Here is a 22,869-nt window from a genome sequence, read left to right as displayed (position 1 = left end):
TATCTAGACGCCAGAAGCTGGTGAATATATGCTTCATAGCTTCAGATAAACCTTTTGTTCTTCTGGGGCTGATCAGCTGGTGCGGCAGCGAGAGGGAGAGGAGGAAGGAAATTCACAGGGGCTCCACGGTTTCAAAAAGTCAAATTACCTCTGAGCCATGGCATTGCTGATAATTTAAATGAAAAAATATATATACAGGCTGCACCACACAACATCTCTACTGTTAGGACTTTTAATGAAGCCCCAGTTGTGATGACACTGAAGCAGGGAACGCTACGGTGGGATAATTACTTGGCTCCCTCGCAGCTGAGTTTCACAGATGCATTATTAACGGCACATTCCGTGCCATAACGAGCACCGAATGTAGGTGGGATTCGCAAGCCCCGGCATCCGCCATTAGCAGGTTGGCGCAAACACAAATGAGTGTTTTCACAAAAGCACGCAAAGGTTGTGAAATTCCAATGAATTCTTTCACTGGAAAAAAGAGTTCAAGCTGCCATGACCGGATGTGTCACCTCCCAGGGCACGCCGCGCGCCCGGCGACGCACCATGGGAAATTACAGAATCCGAAGGCATTGATTTTTCTGTAGGAAATAGAGGCGGCAGCCCTGATGAAGAATTAAGGAGGAAATGTAATAACCTAATTCTCCTCCAATGTCCTCGCACACACCCCTTCCAGCCCGGCCCCCGGCGAGGCAAAAGACACGGCTCACAATTAGCTTTCGCTTAAGCAGGTGACGGGGTAGCGGGCTGGATGTCCCAGCGGCTGTTTGCACTTTGTCTGCACGCCATCGGCTTCAGGACACAACATTTCCGAGCAACACTTGCTTTACGCTGCCACATGTTCTATGTTATTCTCCACGACATTCATCCCCTAAACACCGTCCCTTAGACACAAACCCTTAACAGGTTTTCTCCACAGAATACTATTTACAGGATAAGAAATTATTAATAATTCCTCTTCAAACTACGCTGTACAGGGCTTGAAAACTCGGGAGAATAAAAAAAGAATTTCCTCTCTCTTCCACAGCACGCGCACAGAAAATATGACATCCGCATCTTCCTCTATTGCGGGGCAAGGTAGCCCAGCACTGCGCCTCCTTTTCTTCCGAGGCGACTCAGCGGCAGGAGCAATTAACGTGTTCCTTATGACCACGCAGCAGTGCTCATTGCGCTGGTTTCTCCATCAGTTCGGACCAAATGCAGTTACAACACTAGCGACAGCCTTGCTTTTTTTTTTTTCTTTGGTAAGCTTCCATTTCAAGGTGACCCTTTTCTTATTTTGCGTGTCACCCCAAGTGTTGCTGTACGCATACTGAAGCAACGATCTCCCAGTAATTAACACCAGCACTTAATGAAGTCCAGCTGCTGCGATGGCGAACTGAAGGGATGCCAACCTTTGTAAACCAGTACTTGGGCTACTCCAGTTACAGCAGCTTTAAAACCACAGCAGTCAGCTTCTCTTTGCCCACTTCTCCAAGATAATTCTTACCAAGTAAGACAAGTGTTCAAGATTAAGCATTTAATAACAAAGCTTATCTCTGAACTAATATTTCAAGCTGGAAATGATATAAAGAGCTGGATCTACTTAAATGAGTGCTGCAAAATTAATAAAAATCCTGAGCAGCAAATGAAAAGCTAAAATGAGAATTTGAACTGTTAAATACATAAACCTCTAAAAGCCCTACCAGTGTACTTCCAAGGGAAAATTGGAGACAGATTCTTCAGCAAAATCTGCTCCTCTGAGCTAGTTTCCCGATCCAGTATGAGACACTAAGAGGCAGGGCTTTATTAAAGTAATGCTCTCTGCCAGTTGTGTCATTGCCTGCAGTGGTATGGTAGGGACACTAGGCGAAGCTTTGCATGAGAATGTTTGGAAAAGTTTGCGCGGTAACTCATACCACCTGTATTTCAAAGGAGGAAAAAAGGACTCCTTCCACAGTCTTCCTCTGTCTTGCTCCTCTCCTTCATCTACCTCTCTGGATATGTTGTTTAATAGCTTCTGCCACGATAAACACTGAGTAGCCTTTAAAAGGCACAAGGGGAGGGAGCTGGCTAATTTACCATCATTTAAACTAATTTACACACAGGTAACACGCGTAAATCTACAAATATATTCAGCATCCTGAAGTCAACAGTTCTTCCAAGCAGGGGTTAATCCAAAGCTCAGCACTGCAATCGGTCCATTTTGCTGCCAGAGACCTAATGTTGCACAGGATCAGCATTAAAAGTACATCCTCGATTATTCTGGATGTCCATGCCCCTGAGAATATAACTTAAAAACAAAATCATTAGCTTACACAATAACACAGTCCTTGAAAAAAAAATCCTGTGTGTGCAGAGCAATGCTGATTTCCAAGCACAAATTCCTTTGTTTTCCTTAATGCTAGCTTTGGACCCTACCAATGACTCAAAACGCGCTGTATTGAAATAATTGCATAACCTGGCAGCGCTCCGCGTGTATCAACATTTCACAGGCAGGAAGGTAGCAAAGGGCAAAAAGCCAAGAACCAAACTTTGTTTTCACTTACAGAAAATATTACGCATATTACACCATTTATTTTCTTAGGGTAAGCTCGATATTCAATTATCCAGACTTTCACAGGAAAGGCCAGATTTTAATTATCCAAAAGCTGCGGTGGCTATGTTCCACGAGGGCAAGCCCTGGGCCACGGGCACGGTGGTTTTGCGTGGCATGGTACGAGGCTCCCAAACCTCTCGCACGCATTGGCCTCTATGTAAGAGTCAGCCATGAAAAAAGTCTGTTTACAACAAAAGGCATCTGGTAACCATGATTATTCTGTCTTAAAACGGAACATTTTAGATTTCTTAGCTCCCTCTTTTGTTCACTTTTAGTTCTAATGCCTGCAGTTTTCTGCTCTGCCCTTTTCTTTTTGTGCATTGTAACCAAGCATGACAAAAATCTACATAGTCAATCACACAGCTGAGTCTTAAACAGGTGAGAATTACGAGTTTCACCAAGAAAAGAGGTTCATAGGTATATTTTAAATTCATTTTTTCCAATCATTTCACACGGCTGCTACCCTGTCCCTTCTGTAATAATAAAGCTCACAACGTGCTAGCATGGAAACTCAAGGGACTTGCGTACTTGAAAGTAGAGCCTGAACTGCTAAATATGGATTCAGATCTAGATATTGAAACCTTCGATTTCACAGATCTTGGGCATTCGGAGCCAGTCACGCAGTCTTCATTCAGAGTTCAGACTTTGGGTTCCTCTAACATGCTGGCAGTGCTCGAATGCGAACATATAGCAGGGCCTGTGTTCACGACATCACAGGTATCTTTTTTTCCTAGAGGCCTCTTTTTAAAATTGTTGTGTGCCAGCAGTGTGGTGTTAAGTAGCAGGTACCCCTAAAGGATGCACAACGACTTCTGGGAAAAAAAATAAAAATCTGTCATTATGAAACTCGTAGACAGGGGCACAGAAGTTCCTGATACTGTTCAAGGTTTTAAAACCTAATACCATAGGTACCCCAAAATAAAGTTTTTGCCGTATATTTATGAGTAGAAGAATATCTTAAGAATATATTTGGAAAGTAGAACCTGTAGACTTTTCAGCGTTGTGTTGAAATTCTTATTTCAGTATGCTAGGGCACTGCTATGACTGCAGAGATCTAGACGCCCCCAGAGTAACACCACGTACACACTTCATGGGCACTTTATGAATTAAGTGCATGACAACATACCCTTCATGTAGGTGTGGCTCAGGCAGGATAAAGCAAAAGGTTTTAAGATGCCCCAGTCAGTACTTCGGAGCAGCCACTGTGCCATAGGGTTTTGAAGAATGGCATTCAGGAGTCTGCCACCTTGAACTTCAGACTTGCTCCTAGGGCAGGCACGTTTAGCTCAGAGAAGACATGGCTTTATTATATCTTATTTCAGGAATGGAATCAGGTTTTCCTTCTTGAAATGGAGTCTGCAGAGTGTTAGCTTTCCCATTCCTTGGTACGTTATCCCGCGGTGTGCCACGAGCCCACAGGCTCCCTGCGAGCGGGGCGAGCGCTCCCAGCCCTGCGAGGGATGATGCGCTAACCCCGCTCCTGCCGTCACGCAGCGTGGCAAGGGCTCGAGCTGCATCTGCCGTGTTCCCTTTCTAGACAGAGAAATACTAATTGTCTTTTAAAAATCTCTATAGTATTTTGTCAATATTTTTTTTATTACAGCAGAGCATGTATAAATATTTTATTGTAAACCGAGGGCCTAAAATAAACAGTTTAGTAAATAGTTATTACATTACAAGGAAAAACATCTGTGGCAACTGTTTTCCATGTAATTATTCTTGCTATTTTACATTAGCTCTCAATGTGAATTTCTTTGGCTCTAATGTTTCACTTGTTCTAAATCTTCCTCCTTGTTGCTATTATTAAAATCTTAAAAAGGTGCCAAATCTTAAATGAAGAAAAAAAAATGATTCGCTAGAAATTATTCATATCACAGTGAGCCTCTACTAAACCTGGCAGGGGTGCAATATTTTCGGTGAAATTAACATAAAATATACAACTGCAAATTATCCAGGAAATAGCTATGTTCTTTACAGTGCGCATTTACATTTGGAAAAAAATGTTCTACTTATCTGTCTAGCACAAAGCTACAATCTCTTCCAAAGGCAGTTTTAAAGGGATAGCAATAGCTCCGCACGGGGAGCACGGTCCTTGCCGCGGGTGTAACAAATAGCTGGTGGTGAAAGTGACCTCGGATAATTGCTGGAGGTAACAGCCAGCGCTGGACATTTCTGGTTGAGAATGCTAACAATCTAATTTTAGATTTATTTCCCTTTTGGTAGGCTGGATGAATTTCTTCTCTTAGGCCTAAGTCCTTTCTACTAAACACAAGAAAAACTGTAATACCATGTAAAATGCAAATTTTGCTGTAAATATTTTATAAAATTGTTGCATACATCCCAAAAGCTATAGGTCTTAATTGAGAGCAGGCTATTTTTCCAGTCAATATATGGAAATGGAAAATGCTAATTCATGTTTTTCTACTTATGAAAAACCCTGGAGAATGGCAAAACCACAAATGCACTCACTTTAATATTATAAATATAATTTGGCTCCCTCTTTGCAGTCCCCGATGTCCTGGCTTTTATCTCCCAGTGGCTGCAGAGGAAGAATCACAGGATCGCTTTTACATCCCCTGCGCAGGAAGTCACCCCTGCCTGCTGCCAGCTTGGCAAAAGAGCAGGAGCCCGAGCTCGCAAACGCGGCAAACAGGAACTGCAACCAGAAATTCCAGCGCCCTGACACAGGAAACAAGCCCCAGACGACACCGGACCTGCTCAGGGCGAGCAGCGTGCAGGCAGCACCGCTGCCCAGAGCCACTGGCGCCCAGAGCCAGAGGAGTGGGGCTGCCCCCGCGCCGCCCCTGGCTCTTCCTAGGATTTCTGCTCCCTCCAGAGCAGTCGGTGACACGGGCAGTAAAGCCTGGCAACAACCCCTCGGCTGCTTGTGCTGAATATGACTGAAAGTTGCTTCGCCTGCTCCAGCATGCTTTCCTTTATCCATCCATTTGTTCCTTTCCTTGGCAGGGAAAAGACTGGTTTTGCTTCTTCTAGAAGAGAAACCACCAGGCCGTTAAAGTGAAAACTCTCCAAAGGTCATTGGTGCTGGCTTTGAAGGCTGGAAATGCTACTGTTCCCCATTAGGCCCCATTTAACCTCATGATCAGAGCTGAAGTTAACGTGGTTGTTTCATTTGCTACCAAGCAAGAGCAACTCCTTTTGTCTTTCTGTCCCAGAACACTTAACGGCATCCTTTCCTGACGAGCAACAGCTCAGAGTTTAGCAGCCCAAACAATGGAAATGCAAAATAGTTTGAAAGAGGTTGTGATTTTCTAATTTTTAGATGCTATTTGATTAACTCTAAGAAGTCTTACATAGCCAAATCCACCCCTGGGAATCCCACCCAAGCTACGCGTGGCTGTCCAGAGTGAAGTCCTCGCTGGCACTGGCAGGAAGAAAAGGGTGAAGAAGCCACCTGTTCCCACTTGGAGCTCTCACTCCCACATCCTGCCAAACTTACCTGGGCAAATACTTCTGAAGTGTTCGAGTAGTGGTGGTGAGCGTGAGACCCACCATGCAAATAAGAGCTCTTTGCGCGAGTGAAAAGGGCCACCCAGGGCTCGCAGTGGATATTAAGATTAGATTCGTGAAAACCTCGCTGAAAATTCTTGGGGCAAAGATTTACAGGTGCACACTGGTTTCAAAACCCAATGTACAGCATTCACTGTTATTACAGGCAGACGCATGGAAAAAATTCAATTCTCTTCATTCAAGACAGACTCTGATAACCAACTAGTAAAACTCAGACTATAATTTCTTATTCAGTGTTCCACATGAGATGCATTTTGCTGAATTTAACATGTTTTCTGTTAATGGATTTCACAGTGTGTTGCCATTTTTATACAGCTGTCCAAATAAAATGTTGTGTACAATGATGTGCTTTTACTGTACTGCTAGCCTGCAAATGGCAGCCACTTCCCCGGCTTAAGCCTTAGGAAAATGGGGAAACTCTGACTAGGCCATTTAGTGCACATACTTTGAGTCTCAAGAGTCCTTTTCCTAGTAAGCCATATTCAAACAGGTATAAAGACGCAAGGTAGATATAATTACACCTTGTACATTTACGGCCTCATAGCATTTGCACTGAAAAGAAAAACAAACCCCAGTATTTTCAGGGGTTAAAAATGAAAACGCATTAAGTCATAGTTCTAGGGATAACTGACCCACACTTGTGTACTTGAAATCTGCTCTCCCAGATTGCTTGACAAAGCGTATCTGCCCTAAAATGGCACGCCGATGTGTAGCTTGCAGGGACTACCAGTGCACACACCCAGAACCACTCGGTAGTTAACAGGTTACAAGAAACGTCTGCACTGAGCTCCACAACTGCTAACCTGCACCATCTTGAGCTGCTTGGCTGTGAAGCTTTTACAAGCAACTGCACCTTTCAGTTCAAAACAGGCTGTTCAGAAAATGCCTAGCAAGTTTTTCCCCCATCAGCCCCACAGAGACTCTTTGGCCTCAAAGCTGAACACTTATGCATGGAAATCTCCCAGATTCAAGAAGCACGATAGTCCCAAATGCCCTTGTCACCTGTACCCAGATGCCCTGACAACAGCAGCCATCAAAACTAACACTGTTAAAATAGCCACAGAAATAATCCTGGTGAGTTTTAAAGAAAACATATAAAGAACCTACCTTTACTTTTAATAATGTCCTAAATACATACATAACTCTGCTGGTACCTTAGGTATTTCTGCAGTTTGGATTTCTGCATAACTATGAGGTTCTATGATATGCAAACAAAATAAATAAATAAGAGAAAAGCTATAGATTGCTTTTCCATTACAGGTCTTTCAATTTTCTTTGTTAAACTAAGTCAAGGGATATATAACTTTAAAAGGCTTAGCTTAAAAGTACCGACATTCTCCCGCCAGATTTTCAAATGCAAGTATAGACTAACCTAGAAACTAACGTCTCACAATTTAAGTTCCCCGTTCCTTGAATGTCTGTCATTCAGGTCTAACACCGCCCTTGCTGATTTCAGTTTCTAGCACATCAGAATTAGCCTCCAAAGGAAATTCTCTCCGTTGATGTTCTTCAGTAAGTGGAGGTAGAGCTATTAACGACTGCAGGAGATTTAAGGAGTAAAGGGATTGTTTTACTTTTTTTTTTTTTTTCTCCTCAAATCCTTGATTTTAAGAAAAAATACTGAATCAAAGGTCAAAAATTAGAAGGTTAAAAAAGGACAAAATGTCACTAGAGCACTTTTTTCCCCTTCAGCTTTAGCTATCTATCTCCCGCCCAGCTTGAATCAGTTACTGCTCATTGCATGAGGTTTCATCATTTAACTTTTGTTGCCAATATTTATTCCTGGATATAACTCACAGTCATGGGGTTTAGGAAATATTTGTCCATACACCAATGCCATGTGATAGCTGACGTGTGCGAAACATAACAACAGAAGACATGCCAATGGTGCTAGTCGATCCTGATATACCTTAAAACACCCCAACCCTACCTGGAGCAAAACCTAAACCCACTGGATCTGCCTAGGTTGAACCACACTAAAAATCTTGTCTCTGAACACAGAATAAAATATAGTCCTGATAAAATATAAACATTTCATAGTTATACACGCAACGTTTGAATGCCTCAGCCATTTTTAAAGGCCATTATGTGCCCACCAGCCAGGGGCTGACGCGCACCAGCAGGCAGGATTAGACCTCCACTGACTGACGTAGCGATTTATACACACCGCTAGTGCGTTACGAACTTTCTTCCTGCAGTGACATTTTTCATACTCCTCTTCATCAGTTCAGGAGGAGGAATTGAAGGAAGCACCTGACTGAAGTGGTGTCTGGGTTTTGACCTGGAAGCAGGAGTTAAAGAAGCTCAACTCCTCGCCGTGGGGTCAGCACCTTATTCACCCCGGGGTTCGCGCCAGCAGGACAAAGCACAAAACACCAAGTAGAGGAGAGGCAGGGAGAGCACGTTGGTGAAGAAGACAACTGGAAAACACCACGGGCAGTGAGGTTTTTTGATCTGCTATGGAGCTCTGTCTTCTGAAGACCACGGTCTGACAGGCACAAGCTGAAGTCTTCTTCCTCAGGATAACTGTGCAGCCACACTGTGGCAGTTGGCCCTTGCGAGAATGGCAAGGTTTGGGCTTCTTTAATTAAAGAAATTTATTACTACAAAAAGACACACAATGAATGTGCCAAGTTAAAATATTCAATGAACAAAATCTGTTTCTTACCAAGGCCCAAAGCAGTCAAACCTCACTGACAAATTGAACCAAAAGCAGTTTGTGACAAAAACATGGATGTAGAAGCAAGCACATCTGGTGCAAACGGCAGAGACCGTTCGTGCAAAGGCTTCACCTGTGCTGGGAGCCTTGAAACACTGAAAAAATGTAAAAGCATTTAAATAATTTTCATGGGCTTCTTTCACGGGGATCATTTGAAAGGAAGCTCAGTGTAGAAAAGGTGTCCATTAAAATGAGGGGAAAAAAAAAAGAAAAAAAGAAAAAAAAAAAAAGACTGCCAGTACCCCAAACAGGCAGGAGCATACAGGGAACCCGTGTTTGATTTGAGTTGCTTGCCAGCTATAACAAAACAGAAATGCATTTTTTTAAGGACCTTGTCAATTGGTAACCTCTGGTTCTAAGAGACCAGATTAAATCTTCCCCAAGGCTGGGGATGCCACTTAGTCTGAAGTGTAACTAAAGGCAATGGGCCAGCTGTCCCTCTTTGAAGTCAACCAAGTAACAGGAGGAATAAATCTGGGCCTTCACCATACCGACTGCTAGCTGTGCGGTTAGGGTTCCGCGGACGTAAGCCAGGACCCTTTCTGATTCCAAACCAGGCGCTTAAATCATAACAAAGAGAAGAAGAAAAAGAAACATTTTAGGTTCAGCGCTCACAAGTGCTGAATATTGAAGAAGATATTCAAAAAGAGTGAAATCTGGGATTTTATTAGAGAAAAATAATTTTGTTATAGTTAAATAATATATATATATACACATATATATACTTTCTTTTCCAATTTTCCTGACTGGAAATGGTCTGGAACCTAGTTTAGGTTTCCCCAAAGAGGTGAAAAGAATATTTCATAACTCTGCCACTAATTCCTAACTAACCCAGAATGGGTTTTTTCGGCTCCACCAAGCATGCATTCCTTTGTTCCTTATTCATTTCTCACATTGCAGTTATCCTTCCCGAAAGGCACAAACCTTTCTGTCACTCGAGAGAGGAAGTACTGGTACCTGATGCTTCCAAACCAAGAAGTTTGGCGGATAAAGAAGAAATGTGGGATAACATCTACTTTCTCCAGATAAAACCCCTCTTTGTTAATAAATTCCCAGAGAGATTGCAAACATCTAGACTTTAGGACTGAACTGGTGTAGATGTTGGTACCAGAATTCACACGAGGAGATGGCTTCTTTAACACAACAATTACATCAAGTCTGAAGGCTACACCTAGAAATGATGGAGGGCTTTCTCCCCGCCCCCCAAGAAATATTCTGGTGTTTTGCTCGAAAGTAGGACACGGAGGGGTGCTGACCTCTCCACTGGGGAGGAGTAGAGTCATTTTGCCATCTGCAGGGAGGACCAAACCCCATATGGTGAGAACTTTTTTTTTTCCAGATTCAAGACTAGCAAAGAAGGGCTAAGAAATTTGTTTGTGAACTTAGACTCAAACAGTCACGGCCACACACACAAAATACGTGAGGAACAGGCAGGAAGCATCTCTGCAGACTCTTAAATGCAAAAGTACAGCAGTTTTCAGGGTTAATAGAATTAATAAAAATGAAAATCAAGTTACACATTCAGAACATATTGCTACACAGGGCAAAGTTTATTGAAAAATAGCATTTTTTGCCACACTGCCTAACTGATACTGAAAGGCTGCAAATAGATTGAGGTGCTTGCTAATGATAACTTTGAAGAAAAATCACACTTAAAACTCTGACTGATTATAGAAAAGGTGTTTTATCAACTGCTCCCTTTATGAATAAATATGAAACTACCAGGAAAATGTTTAAACAGGTGTAATCACAACTGCGTATGAAAATTGAGTTTGGAGGCTGCAAGGAATCTTAACACAGTTAAAAAAGAATGAAAGCAATGCAAAACTGGGATCATAGCCGATTATGCATGTATCATGCAAAACAGGAATGTTGTCATAGCAGCTATAAAAATGTCAGTGAAAACTGAACTACTATTACCAAGTTGTAAATGAAATGAAAAATGCAAAAGGAAAATGTGAATGAATACATTAAGAGAAATGCTGTTTCTTTTCCGGTAGCTAAATAAGCAAAACAAAACCATTCTCACGAAAAGGGGGATTTTTAAGAAGCGATGTGCATAGAGAACAATTGCAGGGGGACACATCTACACCGTGTGGCTGGATGAAATTATGGAGATTTTGGGTAATGAATTTTCCAGGCCTTAGAAAGGAAGGGACAGTAAAAACATAATTTCTGAAATCAGTTTCAAAGTAAGAGGCCAATTAGGTGCTGAATTATATTAAGGGCCAATATTGTTTGTACTGCAGAGAGCTTCTTCTGCCTGTTAACAATGGTAACGTGGCTTTCAGTGTGACCACCCTGTTCAAACCCGGAGCTGTTAAGAGGGAACATTGCTAGCTTTTATGCACTACGGTCATTACGGCGTCATTTAGCTACTCGCACAAGCGCCTAAAGCTTAAGGCAAGCAACAGAATAAAAAGAGCCGGACCAAATAACAGAAGGACCTCTTGGCAGAAGCGGATCCCTTTGTCCAGAAGCGCGATGCAACAGAAAGCTCCGCTCAGGCAGAGGCCCCGCAGAGGCGCCTGCAGGACTCCGGCCAGCCCGGGGCACTCACACGCGGCTGCACGGAGGGGCTCACGCGCGTTGCAGCCACCAAGCACATCGTTCAGCCGCTACCGTACGTGCGCTTAGCTTATTTTTCCCTAAAATTAGTCTTTCGCAACAGCCAGCCGCTGCAAAATGAAATTCTAGCACATATTGTTAATTAAAGCGAGTCCACATAGACTTGGATATTTAAGCAAGCGCTGGGTAAATACATGAAGGTTGTACCTTCCGCTTCTGCATTAAAAGAGCAATTACTTGGAATATGCTTCACAAACATCAAAGTTAAAAAAATATTTTTGAGTTCCTAATGTGTCCGTAATTAATTCACACATTCAGCTGTTGAGTCCAGAAATATGTTCCTGTTGATAATTTGCATCTAATGCTTCAAAAACAATCTGGCACGTTTTTATTTGCCTTAATGCCTGAAAGCTATTACCAAGATAGTGCTTTACACTGTCATCATCATTGCTGCCACGTATACACTTTAACTAACACTAGCGCTTAGGTCTGAAGAGTTTCCCTCAAGAATTAAGCAGTTTTGTCTCAGGACACAATGTCATGACAGTAGCTTAATGGAAGGGAATGTATTTACCAAATAACACCCTTACACTTGAAATCAATTTGAATTCGAGTACCGTATTAAACAAACTGCACAGGAAAATACGGGAATTTTACAAGAACAAAAGCCACCCTTCTCCCTTTATTGACTCCATCTACTTCATACAAAATAAAAGATATTTTATTGTGAGAAATTCTGAAAAGCATAAGCCATCCCCAGCTCCCAAATCAATGAGGAGAGGGAACAAAGTGCTTCACAAGATCAGGCCTTGGCATCAGAACCACTTCACATCTTCATCAGACATGCCCAGGGCTAGTATTTCCCCACGTATAATGTTGGGATTGCAGAAACGATCTTTACCTACCTCCTTTTCACAGACATGTGCACTTAGAAAGTACTGTGACAAGGAGTCCAAAGCCACCCAGAAGCAGTCCCAGTATTTACTGGGACTGCTAAAATAACTGACAGTTAGTTTCCCTGTCCCAGTATTTCCTGGGACAGTATAAAGATTACCAATTTGGCTATGATCTGAATTTATGAAAACTTAGGACTTCCTAGATCAAAACTGTTTGCTTCAATAAGTGAACAGAAGAGAAAACCACACTGGAAATCGGCTGGTTTATGTTTGATTTGGGACGCTACCTCAGCTCCTTTGCTGCTGCTTTCATCACAGTGCTCTGAATTGTATCAGCTGCTGTTCTGAACATAAAATCACCTTTCGCAATTGCTGCTTTTTAAAAGACTCCGTCTATAGTTATTATTGCAGTTTGACCTCTGAAGAGAGCAAACGTACAAGTTACAATACCGCAAACCTGTATTTGGTCATTTCTTATTTAAAATACTTGTGTGCATCTGAAAGAAAAACAACTGTGGATGGATGTTATCCCTCTGCTTTGTGTTTAGTTCTGGCAGAGCATTTCCAGAACTTGAAACATGATCTCCAAGGGCAGGAAAGGTAATTTAGAGACCCGCAGCCCCACGTTGCACACAGCGTACGGTACGCCACAGCTTCGGGCAGTACCAGAAAACTCTCCCCGTTCCTCCAAATGCAGTTGCTTGACGTGCTCGTGCCCATCAACCCAAACAAGGAGATATTTATTTAGACAGCAGTCCAAGACCCAGACCGCAGAGCAGTTTCAATGTGACTTCTGCAGGTTTTCCCTCCAGCGCTGCCTTTGGTCCCAGGTGGGTCTCCGAGCAAGGAGCGGGGCCTCCTGCTCCAAGCCCTGCATACCGCAGCCCCGTCCGGCCCCCTCCCTCCGCCACCACCAGCCCACGTCTGCTCGCGTGTGTTCAGCCGGGAATGGTGACTGAGCGCTCGCAGCCGCACGCACAGGGATGGGGACGGCTCCGGGAAGGGATCTGCCGAGCTCCGAAGAGTCGGACAGACCGGCTGCAGGCAGCCCTCGCGAGCCCACAGATGCTCGCACGCCTCTGCAGCGCGCGGCAGGAGGATCCTGAAGTAATTCCAGCGCTAGAGCACGGCCAGAAATAATTACTTTCCCTGCTCCAGCATCAACCGTGCTGCAGTTGAGCTTCCCGTGCGTGTTTGCCAGGAGACTTTTGTAGAGAAAGGGAGAAAGAAGGGTGGGGACAACCATTCATCTTTTTTGAACATTAAATAGAAAGTATCCCCCACCTAATCACAACTGCTCCGTCCACGGCTGCTCCCCACACAGACCAGAGCCCCAGCACGGACCTGCATTTGCTGTTCCTTGACGCTGGGCCACCCGACCTGCTCGGAGGGCAACAGGGCTGAGGCTTTTTGTGCATGCTGAAAGCCGGGAATTGGGGCACCCGGCCCGGCTGCGGGCACAGCCCGCCTGCAAAAGCCCGGCAGCAAAGCCCCAGGCCAAGCCCGGCCGTCCCCAGCTCCCAGCGGGGCTGCAGAGGGGTGCTGGGTCCTTGCTCCCCGGTCCCCGCCAGCCCCTGCCCGCATGTCCCAGGCCTCGGCAGCGTCCCGGCGATGGGGAATGCAGGCTCTTCGGCTCTGGCAGCCACAGGGGAAAAGCTGCATTAGCAGACTTCTGTGCTCTGGCTGCTGCCAGGGCTGCTCGCTGCCCCCCTTAGAGCCCACGGCTGCGTACGCCCATCTCCCCCCGCATCTAACAGAGAGTGCACATCAGAGGCAGTGGTGGGTGGGGAGATAAGGGGGAGAAGCTTTAAACATTGCCAGGTCAGCGCAACAGGAGGTAAGCAAGTACAGAGGAAGCAAGGAGTACTGGAAGTTTTTGATATACTCCCAGGTGGACTCCCCAATGCCTGTAAATGTTTCAAAGGGGGATCCCCTTTCTGTGTGCATGGACGTGTTTCAAAGGAGCCCCAATCAGTGCAATGTTTCAAAGACCTCTACTCTCTAAAAATTCCACCCCAACCCCCCCCACCCAGGCTGAAAACATCTCTAAACAGATCCCTCCCTGGCTAACTGCAGCTGAAGAGGTCTGGTCTGCTGCTTACAGCCCTCCTACAGGCCCCAGTGTAAAATGAAACAAAACATCTACCATTTACCTCCTCCGGGGATGCATCCAGCCTGCTCCTTCTCCAGGGACCCCGTGCGGGACCCAATATGCCTCTGTGTTTGTGCACAGGATATGAAGGGCTAGAGTGCAGAAGGGTAATTTTTCAAAGCAGTGTGTGGGAGTAGCACTGGAAATTCCCTGCATGTTGCTTTGAAAAAAATAACCCCCTACCTCCATGAATTATGAGCAGGGCCTCTGACTCCAGCCTGGAGAGCCGAGAGGTGGAGGAGGGAGGCACAGCCAATTTAACTGGATGCACTCTTTAGGATGTAAGAAATAACGGGAATCTTTAATCGTATTACAGACACTGATTTGTGAGGGGGGTCACGGCTGGAGAGCAGGGATGCCTTTGTTGACAGTCACCTGAGCAAAATGAAACTGCAGGTAAGTGTTTAGGACATCTCTCAACTATTGATTTTGTGTTTTGCAAAATATGAGAAGGAAGTGAAGCACAGAGGTCTTGGATTATCAAAGCCAAGGTGTTTTTTTCTTTTACCCCCAAATTACATGTCAAGGCTACCTTCATTGCCTTGGCTCACTTCAAATTCAAAAGAGAGATAAAAATCTCTCCCTGGAAATGCTTATCCTCCTCAAACCCTTATCTGAGATTGGTATCAATCATTCATTTCCCCCAGACAGCACCTCGATGACTATATTAAACCAGACACCTTAATTTCCGCCAGATACAAGCTCATCGAGACGAGTCCGACGCCGAGCTCTGAGCAGACACAACCCGAGGACAGCTCCCGCGGCCCCGAGCACCCGTACATTCGCTCCGGGACTGCAGTGCCCCTCGCAGCACAAACCAACCCTCGTCTGTAGGTCCTACACTGGCAATGACAGTAGTTCCTGGGGCACAGAGCTGGGCTGCAGGAACAGCATTAGCTTCTTTCTCCCGCTGCCCACCTGATGGGACGTGGTCTCATACAGAGAAGGGACACTCTTACACTCGTTTCGTGCATGACAAACCAGACCGAGGGACGGCGGGGCACGTGCTGGTCTCTCCTGCAGCCGCTGTAAGGGATGAAGGCTCTCGGGCTTTCAACAAAAGCTGCGGGAGCAAGCCCAGGAGGCAATCCATCACTCTACTATTACTGGCTCAGCACATAGCAAATTAACACCAAAAATCTGCACAGCACTTACTGGGAGGCAAACTGTGGCGTCCCGTCTCCCCGCTCCTCTGCAGCACTCCCCAGCAAAGAGCAAACACCAACGGGAGACCCAACAGACACCACGTCTGGAGTCAGCCACGTCACAAAGAGGGGCCCCGCTGCCTTGTGAACAGGCTGAGGTGCCCTGAGCAGGAGGGCGTCAGGCTCACGCTGCAGGGTTCCATACTTTGCTCTTTCCTAAACTCACCCCAAACAAGTGCACTTAATGAATGTTCCCAGCCTGTATCCCAGCAAGGAGACACAAAGACGTGTCTCGTGAAATAATCAGGTATTTTCTTATCATATCCTGGCATATACAATGTCCTAGGTACATGGAGCTGAGGCCTTTACATTTAGACAGTTTTTTTCCAAATATGTATTAGAACTTATGTACAGCTTTAAGAAACAACAGGTACAGGTTTCACAAACAACAGCACCACGCTCTTCTCAACCGCCTCTTTCTCCTACAGTGTTGTCTTCCAACAGCTCTCTGTAATAGTGGAACATGTAATGACATATATATCATCATGTATTATTCCAGACAACACTAATTTGGGGATATACAGGAATAAACTTCACGTATCGATCACTGTAAAGTAAAGAAAGTAAAGAAAGTACTTTTTTTTTTTTTTTTTTCCCAAAAGGACAAGGAATTCCTCCCTCAAATCAAGCAGAACCTTAATTGAACACCTCATGAGCTATGTATTTAAAATCAGGAACTATCTACTGTATCATAACTTAAGCTGAAAGAAGTGATAAGCTTGCCTAAGGACTCCTTTCTTTCAGGCTTTTGTTTCAAAAAAAATCTAGGGGGGAGCTGCATGAAATCACTATGGTCCAATTAACAAGAATCTCACTCTTCAAGCTTGCAAACAAGAGATTACATTAACACCTGCTACAAAAGCAAACATTTTTAGATATCTTCATCTTAACCTGTTTGACATTGACTTGAAACTCCTGCCTGGCTCTAGAATGGAAATTATTGTGACTGACATGTATATTTTTCATTTGGGGGTATGGGGAGCGAAGACTGTGTCAGTCTGCATTTCTCTCTCTCTCCGGTATATATGCATAATTCACATCAAAGATAATAGGAGTTACATATATGCATTGACAGGAGAATAGTTTCCTAAATGTAAAATTGTTGGAGGAAAACCATTATGCTTACGGGAGATAAATGCTGCACATGAACATACGAGACACACAAAGTGCGCCGGAGGGTCCTTGAAGGCTCTCAGGCAACGTACGCCTACAGTGGCATGTGTAAGCTACTCCTCCGTGGTCTATGCATCAAACTAAACTGACCTCTTGGGCCAACACATGTATTCGTAACATCTGTACAGACAGGAAAAACATTTCTTTGCGTTCATCAGGAAATACCCGCATGCAGCTGCAGCAGCAGTACAGTGACAGATTGCAGTGACACTTCACGCTCGTACGACAGGCCTGTAGCAGGAGGCAGCAAGCACTGCTTTTAAAAGCACTCCTATGTCTGAAAAGTTGAACTTTCTGAAGTCCAGAATTGTTGGGAAAAGGAAAAAAAAGCACTGAAATAACTCTGTAAGCATTTTGTTTTGACAATGTTCCTCAGGAATTCACCACATTTAGCTGGGAAAATGCTAGCAGTTAAATCTATTCAATGTCATGACATACGAAATTGAAACATAATTGCTCCTAAGTGGTTGACAACTGGCAAGTACTTTTTACGTGGATAGAGAGAAATTTATGCTATCAAATGGAAGATACTGTCAAAAGTTTGATTTTAATATAAATGAAAATGCTACACGAGGACTCAAAAGGATAAGGAAAAAAGCTCAGCAGTAACACTTTTATAACCACATATTTAAAAAGCTTTGAAGTGAAGAATCATTACATCAAAATCATTTTCCTTGAAAGATAAAAAAAAATACAGCATGAATATTAACAAGTTATTAGAATAGTGAATTTCAAAGAGTAGCAGAAAACAAGCAGCCCATGAGTGGCCTATTTTAAAGAATGTCTTACCAATCATATGGTTAGCCACATGGATTTGTATCTCTCTCTCATTCTCAAAGGTCATCTGGCACTTGATGCATTGATAGGTCTTTTTCTGTTTAATAACCAAAAAAAGATTAGAGAAAACTGCACTGTAGCATAAGGCAAGTGTGATCATGAATATAGCATGTTACGTGCTTCAACTTCCCTCCGCTGAGTCCTTTCCTACTTGTACTGCTACCGCTATGACACCAAGTTGGGCTGGGCTTTTCTGGACCATAAACACGACCTCTAATTAACAGCCTGCTTCTAGACAACTTTAATTTCAACTTTAAAAATTTCAAATGATAGTACTTGAAAGTCTGATTGACTACTTGAGCCATAACCGGATTGCTCGTGTCGTTTAACCCATGACAGTAAAACCTCTTGGAGCATGAAATAAAAGACGTTGAAAAGATCACAAAAAGATCAACTTTTTCAAAAAAAATCCATCTTTAGAGAAAGCTTAGAATACAGGAGGCAAAACTGTTAGGAAGTGGAGGAATAGAGGAAAAATACATTTTGTACAGGTCTCCCATCAAAAATCCTGAAAGACCTGCGTTACCACACAGAAGGGTTTTCTAGCACAATCTGTTGCATATTTTCTCTGTCACAAAGCCATACCGGGGAGGTTTGGCTGCAGAAATCAGGAGGTGGTGTGAAGAGGCAATTACAGGAACCATTTATTCCAATAGGGAAAATGGGGTGTGGGCTCAGGCTGACAGCGGTGCACGCATTTGAGCATCATGACAGGGAAAAATCCAAGAAATCATTTGTAGAAATGAAAATGCATATTGGCAAGTTCGACGTCCAAGTTAGGCAAAAACTAAAAAACGAATGCTAAGCTTTTGTCCACTTGCAAAACCTCTCATTTCCCAAAGCAGGACTACGGCGCTTTGGTCTAACGTGCATGTTCATCTCCTGCATGGGAACATACGATCTGAGCAGACATCTTTTGGCATGCAGTTTAGAAAAACTGGGCCTTTTGTTCCTACTTCTTCCCAGAGAATAACTCCTAGTGCAGCACTTGCCCCCAGACAACTGCTGCTTTGGCACCAGGGCAGCAGCACAGCCCCACGGCCGGAGCGTGTGGCAGGGTATTTTTGAGACAGAGTATTTGGTGGGTATTTTCTGTGTGCTCTTAGATGCGAATTATTTTTTCTTACGGCTTCCACCCCACACCTAGGTATCGAATCTGATTTTTAGGACAGCAGTGGTAAGTCGGAAGTTTTGAGCTAAACAAAGGAGTTGCTGTCACCCCCTCCACATATGGGACCCAATTTCCTTGAGCACCTGCTGAGGAAATAACAAATCAGGTGCTGCCAGGAGCTTCTTAACTACTTCCCATGTCATCAGTGGCAACAAGTTCGCCTGCTGGAGGTTAATGAACATGCTGTAATGCCACAGTAACGAATGCAACGATCTATCTATCGCTGGTATGCGGATTCCATGAATTCTGTACACAGTGTGTGCTTGCACATAGGCAGGGCTTTCTCGGCTAAAATAACAATGGGCAATTAACATGATAATAGGAAGGAGGATATACTCCATTGGCCGAAAACTGACACAGCCAACCATATAAAAGGAAATACTTTGGATTGGCTAGTTATCCCTAGGCAGCTCAGGAAAGTATCCTCCTGGAGTCCATTCTGAAATCAAGGCTGTTAATGGAAAAGCAGCTGGATTTCTGCAGCAGTGTTCCTTGGGAGTCTGTTGCGGCCGACGAGTGCAAGCACGCATACGTACACATGTATTCTCAAGCACACTGGCACACACATGCTGAGGGCTCCTAGCTTGGAAAAAAAAAGAAAGAAAAAGGAATGCAAAAAACCTTGGAAGAGAAAAATGGGTCTGGGTGGTGAATGATTCATGTGGTCACATTGAAAACTTGAAATCTTCCTCCTCTGTAAAACTTCAAAGCTGACTCAGTTCTGTGCCTTGTTCAACACTTATCTCTGTTATGAGGGTTCCCTAAGTAACTAGCTAAGAAGGACAGTATTTCAGCTCAACTCCATTGCAAATCTTTAAAGTTATATTAAACACAGACAAATGATTCATTTTTTAATTGATTTCGGTGCTTCTGAAAGCTACTTACTAACAGATCTGGAGACAGGATGTCTTTGTTTATCCACAGACCCAGTGCGAACTCCTCCACACCATTTCACAAACTTATAAAACACTCCACTTGGTGTGACCACCCCTCAGAGAAGACAGCAGACTTCAGACTTCCTGTGAATATTATCTTTAGCCTCAGCTGACACACATGCATGCGAAAGAGCAGTTTAACTGAGGCAATGGCGCTTTTGATCGGGAACCCTGCCTGACACAGAATAAGGTCAATAAATGGCTTCATACAGGCCACCAAAGAACTATGGCCTGATTAGCACCCAGATGTACATGCACGAGATTGAAGAGGTGATTTTTTGGCTCATTAATAATTGTCTTTAAAAGAATGTCACACCAATAGACTTCCATTCTCAGTAAATGGGAAGCATTAGTTTTAATACAAGGTTATGCTATTTGTGGTGCCAAATACCATCTTCTGCTACCGTTTCCTGTGGGTGTCATGACTTCCCTGACATTCGTAATGGGCTGGTTATCTCTTTTTCAAGTTCTGTCTTGCTGCGTGGTGACAACAAAGTTGCTCATATTCTGAGGATCTAATAGAGTCTAGATGACAGCATCGAGGTGGCATAAGAGACCAGATGAGCAGGCCTTCAGCTGAGAGCTCAGTCCCCATTAAGTCAAGATATTTCATTCTAACCTTGGCACAAAACAGTAGTAATAGCAAGAGGGGTTCTGCTTTCTTTTCTGAAATAACTATTGTTCCCATGGGTTTTCCAGACTGTCCTCCTTTAAATCTGGAAATGGTTTCCTGTTCTACAAAGAAAATATTCCTCCATTCAAGTGGATTTACAAGGGAAGAGAAGGGGTGGGGGGAGAACAAAGAGAAGGGATTGAATCCAAGAAAGCATGCAGGAGAAAAGGAACTGAGTAAAGGCGCACAATAGGGTTCATTCTTCCAACTTTCTATGCCACCTTCTTTGCTTCTTCAGTCCAAATAACCTAGGTGGGCTAAATAAAGTAACACCATTCAAGATGGAAATTTAACTGAAGCCTGAGCATTTGCCATTGTCAATGTTAAACAAGCATTGTTCGCGATAACTACGGTACAAACTAAGGATAAATCTGTGTAGGAGAAAGAGCAGCCTGAAACGTGACTGTTTCCAGCATTAGAAGAGGCAATGGGAAATCTCCGTACTAAACAAGCAGTCATGTTTCTAAAGGCACACACATTCCTCTAGAAGACATTAAATGAATTAATAAAACATGTTAAAACTGAAGCTCCTACGCACAGAAACATGTTCAGAAGAAAATGAAAACATTACTTCTGACGTGACCGTAACAGAACAGAAAAGGTCTTGAGCTATAGATGTGCCAGATACTGGAATGGGACTTCCACTGGAGATGTTCATTTAAAAGAAACTTCAGTGCTGTTGAGACAGAAGAGCTCCTGTAGAGCTGTAAGAATTTAACACAAACTGGAGTTAGAGCAGCCTTTCACAACTAAGGTGTATTTTATTTATTCCTCTTAGTGATATTCCATATAAAAGACCGTTGACTTGATTTAAAATCCCCTAATAATAAATCCTCTGATGCAGATGTTTCCTGTACAGGAGGCAAAAACTTCAGCCACATAGAAATAGATTTTGACCATCCTAATTTGATCCTACCTAGATATCCTATGAAGAAATGTGATTAATTCATAAATATTTATATATTTTTTGTCATAATAACATGGAAGTCAAGAAGACAGGATGCAGCAGCATCTTCAAGAGTAATGTGCTTTCTTTTACTACAGGGGTAAATCTTCACTTAAGGTGGGTTTTGCGTGTGTGTGTGTTTTGTTGTTTTCTGAAATTGTTCTGGACTTCCAGACTCTCTTCTTCCATGCAAGAAGTGTAACTGCTGGTGTCATGACTTTTGTCACATTCACAGAGGTTACATATTTTGTAGGTCATATTTTCCATTTGATAGGATTTCATCTTGCTTGTTACTCCAAAGCAGACACCCAGCATTTAAAATCGAATCTCCCTATATTTGCCTTTTCCTAATCTTCAACTGCTTTTCTGTTATAGAAAGAAAAATCAATACGGTGTTTAAAAAAGAAATGCAGAAGAGCTGAAGAACTGGAGAGAAGCAGCTCTTGCTTGGACGTCTGCAGTTACTCTATATGCATTGTACATTTAAGATAGCTCTACTAAAATGGTATGTTGCCTGTGCACGGCATACTAACAAGATGACGAGAGACTGTGTTCAACTTGCGCAGCTTCATTATGAAGCCAATGAAGTTAAGTAAACATTATTCTTGAAATGCAGGAGTTTATCCACGTTTAAAGGACAGCCTAATTCTTTGAAAACCCCTGTGCTAGCCAGACACAAAGAGCACCCGTTATCTTGAGAAACCTGAGTGAGACACCAATAGCTTCCACATGAACCGCTATCAGAATTCAGGTCTTGTACCTATAATGAAGGGTAAGATAATGAATTATTTCTAGTAACAATAATCTGTTCCTGGGATGCATACCATAAAGATCTCCGATATTAGCATATGTGCAGGTCATAGACACCTGTTGAAGGCACCATTTGCCATTGCCACAAATGCTGATTTTTCATTATCTTCTACAAAGGAACTAAGACCTTGTCCTCAAGGGATGAAATTCAAAGCATTTACCTTATTGAAGAACTTAAAACTCTCCCCTGAGAGAACAAGTATGGAAGTTCTCACTGAAAAGAGAGAGTTAAAGCAAGAAATCAGCAGCAAATGGCAACGTATTCTGCTTCTGATAGTCGACAGGAAAGAAAAGGCTGCACTTTGGCTATAGGCATGGCCGCGTGAAGAATTAGTCCTACTTAAGAGAATAAAGTGTTCAAAAGAATTTAGAAAGAAATAAAGACCTGAGAAGGAGGAAGCAGAATGGCCTAGTAGGAGCCCCAGCTGAACTCTCAGAAGGTGTCACACTGAAGGAGGGATATTTCCATTTCTTATTCTTCTGCAGGATGAGGTGCATGCACTTAGGCTTAGTCACACACCCAGAGGGAACCATATCCAGTTCTTTTACTTAAAAAAAAATCACACTTTCCTTGGTGTTTGATCAGGAGCCTGGAAGGGGGTGCTGGGGCGAGCGGGTGCCAAGGACCAGCAGCGCCATGCCCCCTGCTGCCGCCCTGTGCAGCCCCAGCGC

At 43.5% G+C, this 22,869-nt stretch overlaps 1 protein-coding gene across 5 annotated transcripts in view; it reads right to left on the bottom strand.

The window, feature by feature from the left end:
- ZNF423 (zinc finger protein 423) overlaps positions 1 to 22,869 on the bottom strand; it is a 211,916-nt gene that overhangs the window by 68,218 nt on the left and 120,829 nt on the right. For all 5 annotated transcript variants that reach the window (XM_035336783.1, XM_035336785.1, XM_035336782.1 and 2 more), the window contains one exon: positions 17,615 to 17,699. In XM_035336783.1, the coding sequence (XP_035192674.1) occupies positions 17,615 to 17,699 (85 nt within the window). The remainder of the gene's footprint in view (positions 1 to 17,614; positions 17,700 to 22,869) is intronic.

This window comes from Oxyura jamaicensis, chromosome 11 (assembly GCF_011077185.1).
Source record: "Oxyura jamaicensis isolate SHBP4307 breed ruddy duck chromosome 11, BPBGC_Ojam_1.0, whole genome shotgun sequence".
Lineage (NCBI taxonomy): Eukaryota > Metazoa > Chordata > Aves > Anseriformes > Anatidae > Oxyura > Oxyura jamaicensis.
Note: the sequence above shows the minus strand (reverse complement) of the source record. Positions and strands in the feature narration are given on the sequence as shown.